Raw genomic sequence first — 19,366 nt, forward strand, 5'->3', positions numbered from 1 at the left:
CTTATTCTGTCTCTAGGCGCCACTGAAAAGAGTCTGGCACCACGGTCTTGGCATCCAGCTTAGAGATACGCATATGCATTAAGGAGATCCCCTCGCACTCATCTCTGGACTAACAGGCCCAGCTCCGGCAGTCTGCCCTCAGAAGAGAAGGGCTCCAGGCCCCAAATCGCCTTAGTGCTCCCCCACCTCACTGACTGCAGTATCTCCCTGTCTCTCTTGTCCTGAGGAGCCCCGAACTGGACACAGCACTCCAGAAGATGAGATGGAGGCAAAGCTCCAGTGATTTGAGTGCAATTGGCAGGAGACCAAAGCAAAGTTTCATACGACGGGAGAACGAAAGGATACGGAAAGCCTTCCAGATCCACTCTTCATCCCGCATAGGCCTTTCTCCAGTCTCAGGTGAGCTCGCAGCCCGAGCCTGGCACCCGCGCTGTGCCCCAGCCCCCGGGCAGAACGGCAGGGCCCGGCGGCCGAGCGGCCCCGGCCCTGGTCCCGGCCCCGCCCCGAGCGGCCGCGGCGGCTGCGCAGCGGAGCGGCCCCGGACCTGCCCCTGCCCCTGCCCCGGCCCGGCCCGGCCCGGCCCTGCCCGGCTGCCCGCGCCGCCATGCTGCCCAACACCGGGTAAGGTGTCCCCGCCACGCCGGGACGGGGCTGCGCCGCCCGCCAGGGGCTCTCGGGGCGGGCGGGCTGCGGCCGGGGCCGCTGGGGTTCGCGGGACACCCTGAGCGCTGTCGCCGTGCGGGGCGAGCGGGACTCGCAGCGGCCGAGGGCGAGGAGCTGTGGCGGAGGACACGCGTGTCCGAGGGGCCCCGGCAGCACCGGAGCCCTAGGACGAGCAGTGCGGGTCGTACAGGGGACTTGAACGGTGCCTTATGCAAGGGAAGCAGTTACTGGAGGAGTTTAATGTAAATTAGGCAGTGTATCAGTAATTTCATATGGAACATTTTTATTAAAGTATAATTGCTTATTACTATTAGTATTGTTGTTGTTGCTATTTTTGTTATTATTTTTGTTATTGTTGTTTAGTATTATAGTCTTCTACTACTGTCGTACCTGGCAGCCAATTTTCTTCCTGTATAGGATCTTAATTTAGAGGTGTTTTCTGCCTTTTGGCTTTTCAGATAACAGCTGGGAAGATAAGTTATTATTAGTTCCTGTGTGTTATAAAGAGGATTATTAAATTCCTAGCATCTGTGTAAGTCATTAAAAGTGTCCCTGATGTGACCTGAAGGTCTTTATTGGCAGTCATCTGTGGTGGGAAAGGAACCGATCTTGTTTTCCAAGATTGTAGGGCACAGATGTGATTTTGATGTTTTCTGTCTTATTAGCAGAATTCAGCTCTTAATGGAAGTGATGCAGATGTGACCTTCACAATACAGGTCATAAGATATTTTAGCCAGGCAGATGTGCTTTATGAACTTTAAACTACTGGGCTGCTAAGTGAATTAAGAAAGAAATCCTTAGTCTTGCGAATATGACTAACTAAGCACCACCCTCTGACCCTGACTAACCAACTAGTTTTTTACCTGTCATTTGCACATGCATTCAGATCATGGCATCATGTCTTAAATATGAAGCAAAAATACTATGACCATGTTGAAAGACTTGCATTCACCCACTCTCTTAAGCAAAGGCCCTGCTATCCCTACCAGTGTAGCAGAAGTCTCTGAGCTTTTGATGTCCTTCACAGACTTCTGCTGCAGGCGAACTTTGATTTTACTGGCACCACCCCAATGTGCCCTGGCAGTGTTTCTAATTCCTTCTTTGTGGCCTGTCTTTGCACCCACTCCCTGTATGACACTTTTCTTGGGAGCTAAGTTCCCTGCATAGTCCTGCTAGTCTCTGGTACACTTTCTTGTCTTCCTGAGTAGATCACTCCAGCCGCAGGCAGGGCTTAAAGCCCTATCACGTTTTCTCTGCTCTTTTCTCCTCCAGAGCTGCCTCCTGCTGGATCCCTCTGCCAGGGGGTCCATTTGCCTCTTCTCTGACTAAGGTGAATTATGCTGACCTCATATTGATTGGTTGAAGGAGGTAGAAACTAGGTTCTGACCTTACTTCACTGACTTTTACACTTTGACTATGTATTCCACAGTTTAACTTTCCTCACTGTGTGACTGAGTTCATATCAGTAGATTTTTGTGGTTCACTCTTCTGTTTAGATATTTTTCTTCCTGTGCCTTTCTAAGACTCTAAGATTTTGCAGATAAAAGCTGTTTGAAATGACATCTTCTGGACATGGTTGACTTTCTGAGATCCTGTAGATGCCTTGCCGCTTCAGGGGAAGAGGTGTCTCCCCCTTTCTGCCCCATTCCAATTTTCTGCCTTTTGAAAGCAAACATCCTCCTAGAGAGCATTTAAGTGATAGATGTGCTCAGATTAGAGGAGAAAAACATACCTGAAACTGGATGGGGAGAAACAATACTAAGTTTGGCCCAGTGTGAAAGGAAAATTAATGGAAGCTCAGAGTGTAAGCTTTTGTAACATTTATGGTGTGACTTTTGTGATGCAAGCAAAAATTGACGTTGCTGTTGCACATAGTTTATATGAATTCTTCAACTGAAGTTAAAATCCTGAACCTCCTGCATTTTGCTACAGTGTTACATAAAGAAACATGACCCTTATGTAAAGCACTGAAACACACATTCCTTCATATGCAAACCTGTTGTCTAAAAGACTTTATCATTGAATATGTTTGTGGAGTTGATATTTGTCTTTCCAAAAAATCAGGGATACTGTGTTAGCCAGACATCCTTCTTAAGCTTTAAAACTTGATAGTTTCTCTCAGTTGATTGGACCTGTTTATGGGAGGATCCACTGGACTACACACAGTTACTGGGAAGCTGTTGAGTATGGAGAAAAATTTAAGAGAAAAATTGCCATTTCTGAAAATAAAGCTTCTGGCATTTGCATATGGTGCTGTGATTCCAGACTTTATACCCCATTGAGACATCAGTTTTTTGTATTTAGAGCATTGTGATTAATAGAATTCAGAGATCTGTGTAGGTGTGTTGTCTTGTTGGAAACTGGCATTTTCTTTTTACAAATTACTTCTTTTCCATTGCTGAGAACATAGCAGCTCTGTTGTGATACAGTGTGTTGGATCTTTTTACAAAAAGGGAGAAATGTAACTGGGTAACTTTCTTTGTAGTGTTTGCAAACTTGGGATGTGGTCTTACATCAGTGCACTTCTCTGTAGCTGTAACCATCCCTTTTGTGTTCTTTGGGCTGTTTTCTTAGTAAAAGGATGAAGGCGTTTTTCTGGCTGGGAGACTGTCCTAATTACGTTTGCCCTTAGAGTCTGATAAAAGTCAAATGATTAACAGCTTCTGCTTTATTCTTCTCTTCTTTACTGTCCACTTTCCCCTTCACCTTTAGGAAACTGGCAGGATGCACTCTCTTCATCACAGGTGCGAGCCGGGGCATTGGCAAGGCCATTGCTTTGAAAGCTGCCAAGGACGGTGCCAACATTGTGATAGCTGCCAAGACAGCTGAGCCCCATCCTACTCTTCCAGGGACTATCTACACTGCTGCACAAGAAAGTAAGTTGTAACAAGTGAAGGTGCTTGGCTGAGTGTATACCCTTGCTTAATTACTGTACCTGAGTGGAAAAATGCATAGACTCTTAGTTCGAGTTCACCTTTACTAAATTATGCTTAGTGCTTCTCTTGCCTCCCAGGAATGCTGTAATGCTACAGTAATGAAGATGGATGTATATATATAAATGTAAAAATGCTATGCTACTTGAGATGTATGAAATAAACATTTGCAGTGCTAAGATACTGTTTTGGCTTCCCTGTTCCTCATATGATGTGTTAAAAGGTCACAATGTGAGAGTGTGATTTTCAGTGCCATCTTGAAGTTGTCATTGCTTGAGAGGTTCTCAGAAGGTTTATGTTAGTTGTCCCATCTGAGAGCAAATTTTTAAATGTTTAATTTTTTAATTGTGCAGTTGAAGCAGCTGGAGGAAAGGCTTTGCCATGCATTGTTAATGTGAGAGAAGAACAGCAAATCATTAATGCCGTGGAGAAAGCTGTTAAGACTTTTGGAGGTAAGTTAAGGTGTGGGGGAAGGCAGGCATTAACAGGCAGATTGTTCAAACAAAGAGGAAAAAGAACTGCCTGCCTTACTCATTTTTTTTTTCTTTAAATGCTAATGTGAAATGGCTTACTTTAAAACCAGGGATTGATATTTTGGTGAATAATGCAAGCGCCATCTCTTTGACGGGCACTTTGGAAACAGCAACGAAGAAGGTCAATCTCATGATGGATGTCAATGTCCGAGGAACCTATCTTACGTAAGTGCTGAGAGAAGGAAGCAAAGCAATTGTAACAGAATGCATGATGTTATTTCAGTTTTTCTGAGAAATTCTGTAGCTGTCTTGCTGTCCTAGAATTTGAGTGCAGATATTTGCATGTACTCACAGGAAATTGCTCAGTTATTGGTCAACTGATTTGAATTAATATTTCCAAGAATTATTTGCTAGTTGGAGTAAACAGAAACATTATTACTGAAGTCATTAAATGTTCACAAGCCCTTCCATGCATGTAGGAAGAAAAAAGTAATTTGTTTCAAATGAAGCTCCAGCTTGGCTTTGTTAAATGTTGGTGCTGTTTCATTTCAAGCAAAATGACTACATTTTTGCATACATCAAGTCAATATCTTACTTGTCAGTTTTCTTCTCATAAGCTTCTTTCTCATCTTGAGAAATGTTGTAAAACTCACCATACTTAAAAGAGAAATGTTGAACTTGTAACTTCATGATCCAAAGTGTTCTCCTCCTATTTTCAGCTTATCAATTCTATTGTTTATTTAAATGAACATACTAAGATTTGATTTCACAATTCCTGGGTTCCTTATTTTGCACATGCTAGGAGGTGGATTTAGCAGGTTGAATCATCATTACATTTTCAGGATGTCATTTAAATCAGTCTTAAAATGAAGACTTGGATTTTCACAGGGTTTATAAAAAAGCCCATAAGATGATGGAGATTCTCTAAATCCAGATGTTGCTTGGTGTGATCAGAAAGCTTTGTATCAAAGTATCACCACAGAATTGTAGAATAGTTTGGGTTAGAAGGCACCTTGAAAGGTCATCTAGTCCAGTCCTCCTGTCTAGAACAGATTGATTGTCATTCTCCTTTCTGCAGATCAGTCTGGTTCCCAGCTCTTCATAAATTGCTGAATGGATTCAACTGTATTGCTGTAGCAAGTTCCATCTTCTCCTCCCCATCCAATAGCAGCAGTGATTTTCTTGATGTTACATCTAGCTATTCCAAATTAATGGGGAATTCTTAAACTGTATTTTTAGTCCTGTTCTACCTTGAAAAGATTAAAAGTCAGGTTCTGTATGCTGGAAGGGGAAAAGCATAAGAAAAATCAGCGCCTCTCAAGGGAATGGTCTTTGTCATTGTTTTTGTAATTATCAATTGAGAAAACCTAGTGAAGCATTTTGAGAAAACCTAGTGAAGCATTTTTGCCCTTTTTTCTCATTGCTTTGTATGTTAAATCTGATTGTAATTTGTAGAGACCTACTTTCAGTTTAATGTTCAGAAAATTTCAATAGCTTATAAAAAAAGGTGTGGATTTTTTGCCTGTGTAGAAGTGGTACTAGGAAAGATTCCCCAGCTTACAGAGTATACCTGTTGACGTAGGATCATGGAATTGTTAAATCGTGGAATGGATTGGGCTGAAAGAAAGCTTAAAACATTTTCTACTTCCAAGGGCTGGAAGAGACCTTAAAACTGTCTGCTTCCAAGCCCCCACCATAAGCAGAGGTATCTCCCAAATACCAGGTTGCTCTGAGCCTATCCAGCCTGACCTTGAACACTTCAATGGGTGGGGAATCTACAGTTTCTTAGGCAACATGTTCCAATGCCTTACCACTCTCAGAGTAAAGAATTTCTTCCTAATATCTAATCTCAACCCACCCTCTTTCAATTTAAAGCCATCCATTCATCCCCCAGCCTGTGCTGATACTGGGAGTGTCCTGACCCAGGTGCAGCACCTGTTCTTGGTCTTGTTAAACCTCATGAGATCCCCATGTGCTCACATCTCAAACTTGTCCAGGTTCCTCTGGATGGCATCCTGACCTTTAGTGGTGTCTACAGCACCACTCAGTTTGGGATCATCTGCAAATTTGCTGAGGGTGCTCTTGATCTCTTCATGTGTCATTGATGGAGACATGGACTAACACTGGTCCCAATACCCACCCATGAGAGACACCTCCTGTCACTGATATCCATCAGGGTTCTGATCCAATGACCACTACGCTCTGGATGCCACTGTCCAACCAATTTTTTATCCACTGAACAGTCTGCCCATTAAATCTTCTCTCCTCGAGTTACATAAAAGGATGTTATGAGGAACCTTCTCTAAAGCTATACAGACTAAATGACACCTGTAGTGCTACCCTTGACCTCTGGTGTAGTCCTTCTGTTGTAGAAAGCCTTTTGGTTGATCAGGGAGGACTTGCCCCTGATGAAGACCTTCTGACTGTCCCAAATCACTTCCCTGTCCTAGGATCACCTCCTGATTCTAGGAGGATCTGTTCCAAGATCTTCCCAGGCACGGAGGTGAGGCTGACAGGTTAGTAGTTGCCGGGGTTCTCCTGTCCACCCTTTTTAAACATTGGTATGTTTCCCCTTTTCCAGACACTTGGGTCTTCACCTGATTCCACAATTTTTCAAATGTAGGGAGTGGCTTGGCAAACTATTCTCTCAGGACTGTGAGGTGCATGTCATCAGGCCCCAAGGACTTGTGTATGTTCAGGCTCCTCATGGTCAGAGTCCTCATCTTCACTTAAAGTGGGAAACACTTTGCTCTCCAAATCCCCATCCTTCTGTCCATCTACTTAACAGGTGTGGGAAGAGAAGTTGCCATTGAAGACTGAGGCAAAAAAGTTGAGCCCCTCAGCCTTCTTGCATTAGTCGCTACCAATGTTCCAGCCTTGCTTATCCCAGGGTGTATGTGTATACATTTTCTTTGCTTTCCTTTGCTGACTGACAGATCTGTAGAAGCCCTTTTTGTTATTCTTTGCATCCCTTGTAAAGTTCAGTTCCAGTTTCACTTTAGCTTTCCTCACCCCAAATGTGTACAAGTCTGTATATTCTTCACAGGATACTTTTTCCCTGTCTCCACTGGCTATGCATTTGTTTCTTGTCCTTTAATTTGACCAGCAGTTCTTGTACTCTTCTATTCCAGTCTCTTGCCTTCCTTGCCAATTTCTTTGCCATTGGGTCACTAGCTCTTGTGCTCTGTGGAAGGTGTCCTTAAAGATCTGCCAGTTCTGTTCTGCTCCCTTGTTTCTGAAGGCAGCGTTACAAGGGTTCCTGCTGGCTAACTCATTGAAGAACTGGAATTTTGCTCTTCTGAAGCTCTGGGCCCTGACTTTGCTCTTTGCCTGACCCATTTCCCTCCAAACTGTGAAGTCCATCAGTGCATGATCACTGCAGCCCAGGCTGTCTCCTGTCATGATGTCCCTGATTAGCTCACTTAGGTTTGTGACCATCAGGTCCAGAATGGCATCCCTTCTGGTAGGGTTTTTACCTGGATCAAGGAGTTACGCTCCATGAATTCCAGGAATCTCTTGGGTTGCCTACAGTTTGTTTTGCTACTTTTCCTTCAGACACTGGGGTGTCTGAAGTCTCCCAGCAGGACAAGAGTACATAAGTATGATCCTTCCTGTAGCTGGAGCAAGACAGTCTCATCAATAGGCTACTCTTGCTCAGGGACCTGTAGTGACACCCACCACATGATTCCCTTTGTTGCCTCAGTCTCTGTTTCTTACCCACAGGCTTTTACCTGCTCATTGTTGTTGTTCACAGGTTGTTCTTCAGAGATGGCTCATCACACTCAATGCACTTCTTGAAGTAGAGGGCAACCCCTCCATCCCTCCTTTCTCCCTTGTCCCTTCTGATCAGGCTGTAGCAATCAATGGCTGCAATTGAGTCATGGGATTTATTGTACCAAGCTTCAGTTATGGCAGCTAAGTTTCTTGGTTCCTATGCATTAAGAAATTGAGGCATCTGTTAGTGAACCTTCCACTGAAAAGAAATGAGACCCAAGACAGTTAAGGAGGTGGTAAATCATTTACTTTACTACTACTATGGTGATTTTGCTATTGAAGGTGGTGAAGTTGTTCCCTTTGTGGCTGAGAGTCTGCGTGGGTCCTGTTGGAATTTTTGAACTGTTGGTCACTAATGTGGTGATGTTTTCACCCTGTGAAGCTTGATTAAAAATTCTCAAGCAGAGATAAAATATAAACATGTGCCCTAGTGCTAGAAGTGAAGTCAAAAGACAGTTTCTGTAAAGCAGAAGTTCCAATTTACAGAGATGTGTGAATTCAAAGTAGAAATCTCTTAAAAGAGAATAGGCTTTCAGTTTTCTTTGGAATATTTGTAATAGCATTCTGCTATGCAGTATTATTTCTTCAATATGGTTTTAAAGAAGAAATAAGTATGGGGTCAGAAGAAAATATTTTTATGACTACATGATGCTCTACACTGTTAATTTTCATTGTTGCCTTAGAGTGTTTTGTTGCCACTACCAGAACTATTATAAGGAGATTATGGCTTCTGAGTATCTGGAAAATTAGCTTCAGTCAAAACTGATGCACTGATTTGAGAATGTGGTCCAGTTTGCAGGAATGAGTACTAGGCCTGAGATTAGTGATCTTTGACAGGTTTTTTTTTGTTGTTGTTCTTTACATCAGTTAAATACTTGATATGAGAAGAGGCTTTGTCTTGGTCTGTTGTGAAAATACTGGTCTACTAGTATTGTTTTTACTGTAATTATAGGTGTTCCATAAAATAAGAGGCGACTGATTTGTCTGAATCTATCTTTTAGGTCTAAAGCATGTCTTCCCCACTTGAGGAAGAGTAAGAACCCCCATATCCTGAACCTTAGTCCACCGATGAATTTGAATCCCATGTGGTTCAAAAATCATTGTGGTGAGTAGCTTTCAGAGCCTTTGTTGGTATTTTGTGAGAAACAAGTAAGTACCTGGTGAAGTGTGCAGTAGTGCTAGTGCAGAATGCCAGATCTTATATCCTTAGCACTGCATACAGACTGGCACTAATGGTTCCTCACAGCATTTTGTACCTGACCTACAAGAAATTGTTTTGTGGGAAAATGTAGGGCAGGTTTCAAGGCATCATCCATGCTTTTTGTTTTCAGGGTAAGTCTGTGATTTTTCTATGGGAATTGTTAGGATTACATATTTTCTGCTCCAAATAGAGACAGAAACCCAAAATGTATTTTCTTACTGATTCATCTTCCTGGTTTTTTTAGTATGGATAAAGCTCAGTGTTATCTTTTAATACAGAAATTATTTTGAGATGGAAAAAGAGCTCCATATTGTGTTGAAATTAGTGTTGCTCATTTTAAAACTGTAGTAAACCCTTTCCATTTTGGACATTTGTCATGTTAAACTCCAGCAAGTTCCAGTTCTTTTCCCAAGTTTCCATTCTCAAAGTAGACAGGTAACAAGGATATAGAACTCCTGTTCCCCACTTTTTTTGTCTATAGGATTCTAGTTTGGTTCTTAACAGCTGCTATGCCTTAGGCATCTTAAAAAAAATTGATCACTCTTGTCAGTGTAGCCTGCATAAAAAGCATGACAAAATCCACCATGCAGGTAGGCTTCAGCTTTCTTTTTGGCAGAACATGCCAAAGTTTTCATTTTGTTTGCAGTGAAAAGATGACAGACTACAGTTTATAGCTGATGGAGATAGCAGGTAGAAGGGAGAGATTTTAACTCTAGGAAAGTGCTATTTTTTTCTGAAAGCTCTGAATTTTCCATATGAGCCAATTATTTGTTTTATATTCCTCTTATAATTAAAATTAGATTTTACATAGAGTCTAAACTTTTCTATTTTTTCACTTCTTGTCTTAGCTTATACCATTTCTAAATATGGGATGTCCATGTGTGTCTTGGGAATGGCAGAAGAATTTAGAGGAGAAGTTGCTGTCAATGCTTTATGGCCTAAAACAGGTATTTTTATTTTTCTTTAGTATTACTGAAATACTGACTTTCTGTATTTTTTCTGCTAAAGCTTATTTTATTGACACTGAATATACTTCAGACTTCTTCTGGAATAGATTCAAGCAGTTCTTTTATGTGTTATCTTCTTTTATATATGTTGTGTTCTTTTATATATGTTATGAGCAGTTCTTTTATTTCTTCATCCTGCATGGGTTCTGGTTTTCATTGTAGTTCTCACTAGACTGTTGTCACTTTGATCTAAACTCATCTTCATCTAGTTTAAAACCACACAGTTGAAGCATGTGTGTGGTGTTTGGCTTGCCTGTGCTTTTTCTGATGCAGCCAGTGTTTTGGTTTGGACAGAATCACAAAAATAATTGTATGCTTTAATGAGTGGGTATTGAACATCTGTGTATGTAGTACTTTTTAGAATTCCTTGCTAGTTAGACAGCAGGAGCTTACTGACAAGACAGATACCTCTGTACATGCGGAAATAATTTTTAAAAGGCCTATTCCTAGAAGTTTTGGCACGGTGCAGTTCTGTGAAGAGCTTTTCACAGAACCATCTGATTGCAAATGACAAGAAATTAAAGAGCTCTCTGGAAGAAAAATAGCTCAATGCTCCCATGTTGTATTAGCTTCAATTTGCTTTGTGTGGGTCAGTGAGGATAAGGACTGCTGTTGGAGGTTTGGCCAGCTGTTTGCCAAGGAGGCCAGTCTCTTGCCCCAGATACATTTATGGGCAGAAATTATACAGAGTGTTAAAATCAATACCATACAGAGGGTAATCCTGCCCCTTAGTGGTGTGCGCCCAGTCATTGTGTTAGAAAACATTACAACAGTGTTTATTTCCTTAACAAGTGCAAGGAAGGAAGAAGGAAGAGGAGATAAAAATATGAACCAAGATCCTCTTCTGAGGATGGTGCTCCTGTTTAAGAAGTGTTTGTACACAGACACTTTTCAACGTTCTGCTGTTAGGAATTGCAAGCCCCTTTCAACCTTTAGTGGGAACTGTAACTCTCTGATCTACTTTCTCTAAGGTGAGAAATGTGAGAAAAACTTAACTATTTCAGACAAAATCAGCCAAATTTCTGTGCTTGAATACTGTAGCTGATCGTTAGTTGAACAGTTGGGTTGGTGTGCCTGACAGACTTGGTCCTTTTTCATTGGTCTGGATGCTTGCATCTTAAATGCTTCCAGTAAATGGATGTCCCATAGTCCTGCTCACTCTGTGAGTTCAACCCACAGAAATTTTTTTGTAAGGGATAGACTTTTAAAATTATAATTATATCATTCACGATAATTACATCATCACAAAACCTGTACTATTCTGAAGACAAAAGGTCTTCATTTGTGATATACTGAAGGCAACTACATGCATAACTTCAAAATATGGATTGCCTTGTGGTGGAGTCAAAGTTCACCTTTCAGGTTTCAAGTCTGTGTTGTATTTTTTTTGTTTCTGAGGCAGTTAAAAGAAATGTGCACTTGTTTCCACATACTTGCTTCTTGAATGCCCCGGGAAAACCTCAAAAAATTTTCCATGGAGATTTCTCAGTATCTATGTCATTTGGAATAGAACCATGAAACCTGATTCTTGGTCTTTAGCTCCCTAGATCCCACCCATCCCCTTTGTCTTGTCTTTAAAATGGCACTGTTAAATGGGTTTTATATCCCCTCAGAATCCAGTAAGTGGGAGTAACTTGGTTTCTCATTAACAGAGGTGACCTTCTACCTACCATTGTATGGTTTTTGGTCATTGACTGATTTAACAATGTATATTTTCTATGAAAGTTAGGGATTGTAAAGGAATTAATTCAGATGATCTCATTCAGATGGAGAGACATGAAACTGCAGACTACCAATTTAACTTATTTTTTCATAAAAAGGGTGTTACAAGATTGCCTGTGTCTTGTAAGTACACACTTCATATGCTGTATAGACAGATTATGTGGATCCTCCACAGCTTTCTTATTCTGGATGTGCTGGAAAAACATCGACTACTATTGTGGAAATGAGTCAGTGGCTTTATGGGTCCTGTTAAAAGCTTAAGAATTTTTTTCTGCAGAGACCAGCTGGTTATAATAGGTATTTATTTTGCAACATGGCTGTTTCTCCTGCCCACCTGAATAATTTGACCTGAAAAATAATGGCAAGGGAAAAATGAACCTGTGAGAATTTCTCCACCCTTTCCACAATGGAAACTTTTTCAGAGGGGCAGCTAACTTTATAAGCAGGTTACATTAAGTCTTGCATCGCATAGTTGAATACACTATTTCTTTATAGTTTTGTCTTACGCTGCAGCACTCCAAGAATCAGTAGTAGTACCTGTGTCTCAGATGTCGTCTGGTATTAAAGAATATTTTTGGTGCTGTTAATAAGCTTCTATAAAATCTGACATTCTTAATGTGAGGAAGTGGGAAACCCAAACCAAATACAGTTAAATCTTTCTCTTGAGCATTACATTTCCATTGTGTCCTTGGTAACATACCCATACCTGCTAAAGTAAGAAGAGAACACTCTGGGAGCTGCTATTGGTTACAAAGTGCAGCTGATACTTGTTCCCCACAGGATCCTGCAGAACATGAGGCTTGGAAGTGCAGGAAGATTCAATTTACAGATGAAAACTGTATATATTCTAATAAATGCTTTTTTAAAAAGTCTATGTGAGATGCTGCAAAGAAATAAAAAAAGTAATTAAGCTTTTTATAAAATCAAGGGTATACAAGCAGAGCTTTTTGTTTGCAGAAATCATGCCTGCTCATTCAGTGGTGCCTCCATGAAAACTGATGTGACATAAAGTATAAAAGATCATAATGTGTGAATTCTCCAGTACAAAAAAATGTGCTTTTGAAAGGTTTATCTTCCGAAAGTGATAAAGTTAACTTCCTTATTGTGAGCCTCCAGAGAGGCAGTGTCACAGACTTCCAGGGTATCTGAAATACAGTTGCAAAGTTCTTAATTTAAGAGCCAACTATCATCTCATACAAATGTGATTACCCTCAGTGTTAGTATGGATGCCAGGATCGGTTCATTAATCTGATTCTTTAAACACATGAAAGTATGTTGGTACTAAAATGCCAGAGTTCTCCATTTATCTAAAAGTGAAAGAGGACATCTGTCAAAAGGGCAAGGGGCAGTCCCATCACCAACAGAGCAGAGGAATACTACAGGTGTCCTGGGACAGAACTGGAAGTCTATTGATGTGCATTAGAGGCAAACCTGCATCCTTTATATGAAATGAATATAATAATGTGCAACCAGACTACGAGGTAGTACTGTTTGAAACCTCTTTGCTTCAATCTATGCAGATAGGGTGACTGTGCTCAGAAGAATAATAGTTAACAGTAACAGAGAAGTGACAGACCTGTGGGACAGGGAAAGTGGCCAGCTTAATGAATCCTCAGAATAAATATATTTGAGTTAAGAGAACTTGATACATTTCATCATAGTATTTGACAAAAATATTCTCTGCACTGTTGGTAGCTATTAAAAAAAATAAATCTTGCTGGGCATATATCACTTCAGAAGACAAAAAAAAGGCAAATTTATTGATTTCCTTAAAGATGAGAAAATGACCTAGGTAGACCTACATGTATCTGCAGTATATCTATTTGTCACTTTTTATTTAGTTGTGTGTTTGTAGCAGTTCAATTGATTTGAAAAAAAAAAAGCAAACTGAGGTTGCTTAACAGTAAATGAAACCTAGAAGCTAATTCTCATCACAGAAAACTAATGTAATGTAGTCAGTAGGGACATCTACACACGTCTGCACTCTCCTAGGGTACACTTGGACAGGAGCTCTCAGGCCAGTGCTTAAGATTTTGGTCCTTTTTCCCAGTATGTACTTTAAAAGGTGAATGAATGATCCAGTTCAGACACATGTGTCCTGCCCAGTGCCTATTTTTTTTGCTATTTACGGAATGTTGTGATCATTTCTGTACCAAAATTGCTGTTACTTTGTGTGGAATGGAAGCACTGCAAGGGAGACAAAAATTTATCCTTCAAGATTTATCCTTCTGCTTCCCTGATGTTCTGTGTTCTGGCCTGATATGTAGGAAAGGATTTGTGAATCTGCCTCAAAACTTGAGGGCAGAGTGTTGAGTTTTAAACAGCAGATGGGAAAAACTAATGAAGCAGAACATATGAGGGAAAAACAGTAAGATGGCAAATGTCAAAAGCTGCAACCCAATAGCTTTTCCATGGAATAGAAAGAAAAAAAATGGAATGGATACTTCAGCCTGCAAGAGCAAATCACAGACTTAGAGAGCAGCATGCCACAGTTTTAGTAGATCCAATGAGAGAAATGTAAAGAAGACTAGTAGAATGGCACAGAAGTACCAGAATTGCTTAATAAAAGAATCAGAAGCCTAGGAGATGTGGATTTCATTCTTAGGTCTAACACAGCCTTTCTGTGAAATACTGAACAAGTCATGTGAGGGTTTTGTTATTTGGTTTATTAACTTAGGAGAAGCACTTTAGTAGCTCATGGGAGTTATCGAAAAGACTAAAATTAAGCATCAAGACTTTGAGTGTGATAATCACCAAAGCTAATTCTTCTTCATAACTGATGTGTCATACATTCACTTTCAGGAAAACTGTTGTCCTGTTAGTTTTTCATGTCCTGAACAACTAGTGGAAAACTGGTGGGCTGACAAATACATAGAGGGAGGTGACTGTCAGGAAATGTTCTGGCATTTTTGATTCCTGTGATAGTTTCATGGATTTTTACTGTTGCTTGTAAAGAATTATTTATTGGTTGGAAGTATTTCACAGCTTCTGTCTTCTAGAGTTTCCTTTTGCCTGAAAGGAAGGTAAAGTTTGTTTACCTGTGAAAGAAATGAGAATTCTATGTCATCAGTGTTAAAGCTTTGTTTTCTTGCCCTCTAAACTTTCTAGCCATACATACAGCTGCTATGGATATGCTGGGAGGAGCTGGAATAGAAAAACAGTGCAGGAAAACGGACATCCTGGCAGATGCTGCATATTGCATTTTGACAAAACCAAAAACTTTCACTGGGAACTTCATTATTGATGAAGTTTTGCTGAGAGAAGAAGGAGTTAAGGATTTTGATGTTTATGCAATTGCACCAGGTAAAGACATCTTTTAAAGGTGAGAAATAAATTCAAGAAGGAGGGAAGACTATATGGAGAATATTAATACACTTTTGTTTCTTAGAGTTCTTAAATTGGTTTATAAAAATGTTGCTTTGCCTCAGCTTTGAGAACATTCCTTAGCAGAAAGGCCATATGGATCCACTGAGAGTTTAATAATTAAATGTCTATTAAATTAAATTAAGAAATTCTTTAATGAGAAGAAAACCTACTGGCACTGTAGATGTATATATTACTATTTAACAGCTAATGAGATAGATTTTTTTGTTGTTTTTCTTCTCCAATGTTCTTCATTGCAACCTTAGAAGCCTTCTAGGGCAGATTTTAAATGAAAAAAATTCTAAACATGTTACTTCATGCCACATTTTTCCTTCAAATTTTAACTGAGATACAGTACTACTTGACTGTAGTTTCAGATGAAATGGATTCTTACTGTGCAAATCTGATTTACTTGGATCTATTAATACATTTTTCCTCCCTCTTAGGTCACCCTCTGATGCCTGACTTCTTCTTAGATGTTGAAATTGACACTACAACTATGAACCAAGAAGGATACGGTAGGGAAAGCACTGTGTGTACAAGTCCATAATTTCCATAATTAATTTCAAGTCACAATAATGAATGCTCTCTGTTTTTCTTTTTTCCCCTATGAATTTGGACTCCAGCCAAGCTTTTTTAGCAAAAAACATTTTCTCATTTGAAGAGTAAGATCTATGGAAATGACTATGTAGTTAAAACTGGGGGAAAAAAATCATACCTCTTGCAGGATTTCCATGGTGTAAAGTCAGTGCATTATTTTGAAGAATTCTTTTTTAATCATCTGAATTGTGGTAGTAGGGAGGTCACAGGTAAGTATTGCTGGAAAAAGAAATTAGACTGCAAACAGCATATTTTGCGGAAACAGCATATTTTGTGGGAATATCTCCTTTGCCTTGCTCATTTATACAAAAGAATATGACAAAAATCCTCCATGGCTCCTTACATGAAATGTGCACAATTTGCACATTTAAAATAGCTGTTGGGTGAAATGTAGAATTTTTTTAAGAAAAGCATTGCTTTTTCTTTTTCAGAATTGGTTTATGTCAAGCTGAAGGGCAACTAAGAGTGCTGAACTGCTTTTATAGGAATTTCAAAATAGGGATAAAGCCAGGGTAGAGGAGGCAAGCTTGGAAGTGTTCCTTTCTGGAAATACTCCTTGAGCAGTCACACTAGGACCGTTCTGCCAGGGACAGATGGTGTTAGTTCCTTGGGCTGCCAGTGCAGGTTATTCTGTAGGGATTCACAGAACAGATCTAAGTATTTTTGATACTGAGGATACCTAAGAGACTTTCAACAGCATTTTAAGGGGCTGTTCCACTTGATTGGCTTTGTAAATTGCAGAAGCTTTCGTTTATTTCTAAATGTGCATGCTCATTGGGGTGAAGTAAGCCACTGATCAAAGCAGTAAATTTATTTCCACCTTAGAAGCTATTGCAGAAGAATTTGTAAAAATATGCATGTTCTTTAAAAGATAGACAAGACAGAAGTATTTTGAGATGAAAGCAATGGCCATTAAAGACAATGATTTTTTATTTTTAATGTTGTGTAGTCGTATATGGATTACATTAGAAAACTATTGTGTGAATGGCTGTAATGACCTGTAAGCAGTCAAAATTAGAATTTTGCTGTGGTTTTATTTTTGCTTTTCTTTTGCTCTGTCAGGAATCAAAATTTATCACAGAATAACATTTAGCAATGTACACCTATTGAGATTCCTGGTGGAGAAATTATCCTTTATCAGTGTTAATACTGAAATAGTAAAAGAACCACTTTCCCTACTTTGAAGCTTAAATCCTTTCAAATGGAGTTCTCTGCTTATGGTTCCACATACACTTTTAAAGTGGTTTGCATTTGAAAGAGAAAAGTAATCTTTCTCATAGGTGCTGCCAAAGAGGAGAAGAAATTAAGCAGATCCCAGCAGGAAGGAGCAGATGCGGCCAAGGCAAAGACAGAATCTGCTGCAGCCATGCCATCGGGTCCTGTTGCAGAGACGTTCCGAGTTATTCAAGGGGCAATGACTGAGGAGTACGTGAGAAGTACTCAGGGTGTCTTTCAGTTTGAGCTCTCTGGTAAGCCTACCGCTTGTGCAGCCTTGCCTGGCAAAAGGTCCCGGTGTTTTCAGATAGAAACGCTTTGAAGCTGGTCCCGAAGCAGGCGGGCTCCTGTTCAGTTCCTGTGACGCTGGTGCCGCAGGCCCGCTGGAGCAGCCCCGGGCGCTGCTGTGGCCGCGCTCGGGGCGCTCTCGGGGCCACGGCAGAAGCGCCAGCTGCCGGCGGCTCTGGGAGCAGAGCGCGGCCTCTGGGCTCTCCTGCCCGCGGCCCCAGCCCGCGGCGCTTGGGGCGTCACGGGGGACAAGAGGTGACTCCTTGCAGAGCCCCGCCAGCGTGAGGGCTGCCACGGAGCCGCTGCAAACGCACGAGGCCGCGGGCGTCTGGCGGGGCGACAGAGAGGGAGGGCACGGCAGCGCTTGCTTTGCTGCCTTCTCACCGCGCTTCGCTCTCTGTCCAGGCGATGGTGGAGGCACTTGGTATATTGACCTGAAGACCAAGGGTGGGAGCGCTGGCTTCGGAAAGGCTCCCGTGACAGCTGATGTGGTCATGAGCATGTCGAGTGCCGACTTTGTGAAGATGTTCACAGGTGAGGGACAAAGGCCTTTGTCGAGGGCCACAGGTACCGGGAGAGCCAGAAAAGCTGTCCCAGAAAAGCCTCTGCTGACAGGGGAGTAGAGAGGCTTCTCGCTCTGTGATCTGGGATTGGAGGAGCTTTCAGCTTTTTGTGGCTCTGGGGAGAGTGCAGGCAAGAACTGCTTGGATTTTTCTGCACTCCTGCATCCTGTGAACAGGAAGAGTGCAAAAAGTTACACTGCTTTTATTAACCAGGTACCGACATTTTAGCAGCCAGTGTATCTTCAGAGAGAACCAGTCAATGCATTGGGCTTGTGCTCTGCACATGTCTGAGCAGCATCTCCTAAATGTGCCCTGCTCATACCAGGAGGACTTGGTAGCAGTATAGATGCTAAGGTTTCACTGTGGTGGCGTTACGTTATCCTGTGCAAAGGCTTTTTCCACTTCCTTTGATATTCTGATGATTCTCTTTCTTCTTTTTAGGTAAATTAAAGCCAACTCTGGCCTTCATGACTGGAAGATTAAGGATTAAAGGAAACATGGCACTAGCAATAAAACTTGAGAAGATGCTTTCACAGCTTAATTCTAAACTGTGAGGGGAAACCATACTAGCACAACACTGGCCTTTCATATATAACTGCAATGCTGTTTTAAATTTTTTGGCCTTGTTTTTCTGATGCAGTATAATACTGTATAATACTGATAAAATGTGAGGTTTTTATAGAAGAAATAACTCAATCTCATTCAAAAGATGTCCATGATTAAACTAATTCTGTCTCAAGAATGCACTTAGTTTCCAGGTGTTTTCTTTATTTCTGCTCCTCTGGGTCAGTGTAGGACATCTGAAGTGAGTTTTTTCCCTTGTAGTTGATTTTGCACATATATCCCATGGAAAAGGTGGGTTGAGCAAATGTCACCCTGCAGATCAGTGCTACAAGTGCTATGCCAAATTAACTAAGCCGGCTTAGTAGTAGAAGTAATGTAGTCAGTTTAACAGAGCTTTAGTTACACCTGGTAAATTATTATCTCAAATTTTTCTCTCCTTTAATGAGTTTATTACCTACATGTATTATCTCTGTATTGCACTCGGGCTGCACAGCCATACTGAGTGATAAGCATGTTTTCTTCTTATGCAAAGGTGCGCTTACAGACATGCATGCTCGTGCTGTCTCTCTTCTCCTACCCCTCTACATCCCTGCAGCCAGTCAATTTCCCCTTGCTTGCATTTGGCTGGTAAAGATTTAAGCTCACTGGTAAAATGATGCATGTCTCCACTTTGTAAGCGTGTAAGAGTACACACATGGTCTGCCACTTCATGTGACAGCATCTGCAAAGTCAGATGGAGCAACCTCTTAAAACATTTATTCATGGCAGCCAAAAAAATGGCCCAGATTCTGTGTCATTCACCCTTCTGAGCAAGCTGAGAAGGTTGCAACACTTAGGATTTATTTCTTAATTAACTTAAAAACACAAAAGTTAACAACTTTTTTTAGAGCCTGTGCTTGTTTAAAATTGCTTGACCTGCATTGAGAATGTCACATCTGTATTGCTTTCATCACAGTTCACAGAATGACAGAATGGGTCAGTTTGGAAGGGACCACATTGG

The 19,366-nt window shown here is 41.0% G+C and overlaps 1 protein-coding gene across 1 annotated transcript; it reads left to right on the forward strand.

Annotated features, from left to right (window-relative positions):
• Positions 1 to 565: 565 nt before the first annotated feature.
• On the forward strand, positions 566 to 18,548 carry HSDL2 (hydroxysteroid dehydrogenase like 2). The gene is made up of 11 exons (XM_059492088.1): positions 566 to 621; positions 3,376 to 3,539; positions 3,950 to 4,048; positions 4,180 to 4,294; positions 8,845 to 8,948; positions 9,893 to 9,991; positions 14,882 to 15,076; positions 15,583 to 15,654; positions 17,017 to 17,205; positions 17,645 to 17,773; positions 18,244 to 18,548. Exons 1-11 carry the CDS (start codon positions 605 to 607, stop codon positions 18,354 to 18,356), a joined length of 1,296 nt encoding a protein of 431 aa, XP_059348071.1. The 5' UTR covers positions 566 to 604; the 3' UTR covers positions 18,357 to 18,548.
• The last annotated feature ends 818 nt before the right edge of the window (positions 18,549 to 19,366 follow it).

This window comes from Ammospiza nelsoni, chromosome Z (genome assembly GCF_027579445.1).
Source record: "Ammospiza nelsoni isolate bAmmNel1 chromosome Z, bAmmNel1.pri, whole genome shotgun sequence".
NCBI classification, from domain to species: Eukaryota; Metazoa; Chordata; class Aves; order Passeriformes; family Passerellidae; genus Ammospiza; species Ammospiza nelsoni.

Excerpts from the sequence above, each read along its gene's own strand:
- HSDL2 (XM_059492088.1), top strand. Across the intron at positions 4,049-4,179 it reads AGCTGTTAAGACTTTTGGAG|GGATTGATATTTTGGTGAAT; the intron begins GTAAGTTAAGGT and ends CTTTAAAACCAG. Across the intron at positions 17,206-17,644 it reads CTTTCAGTTTGAGCTCTCTG|GCGATGGTGGAGGCACTTGG; the intron begins GTAAGCCTACCG and ends CTCTCTGTCCAG.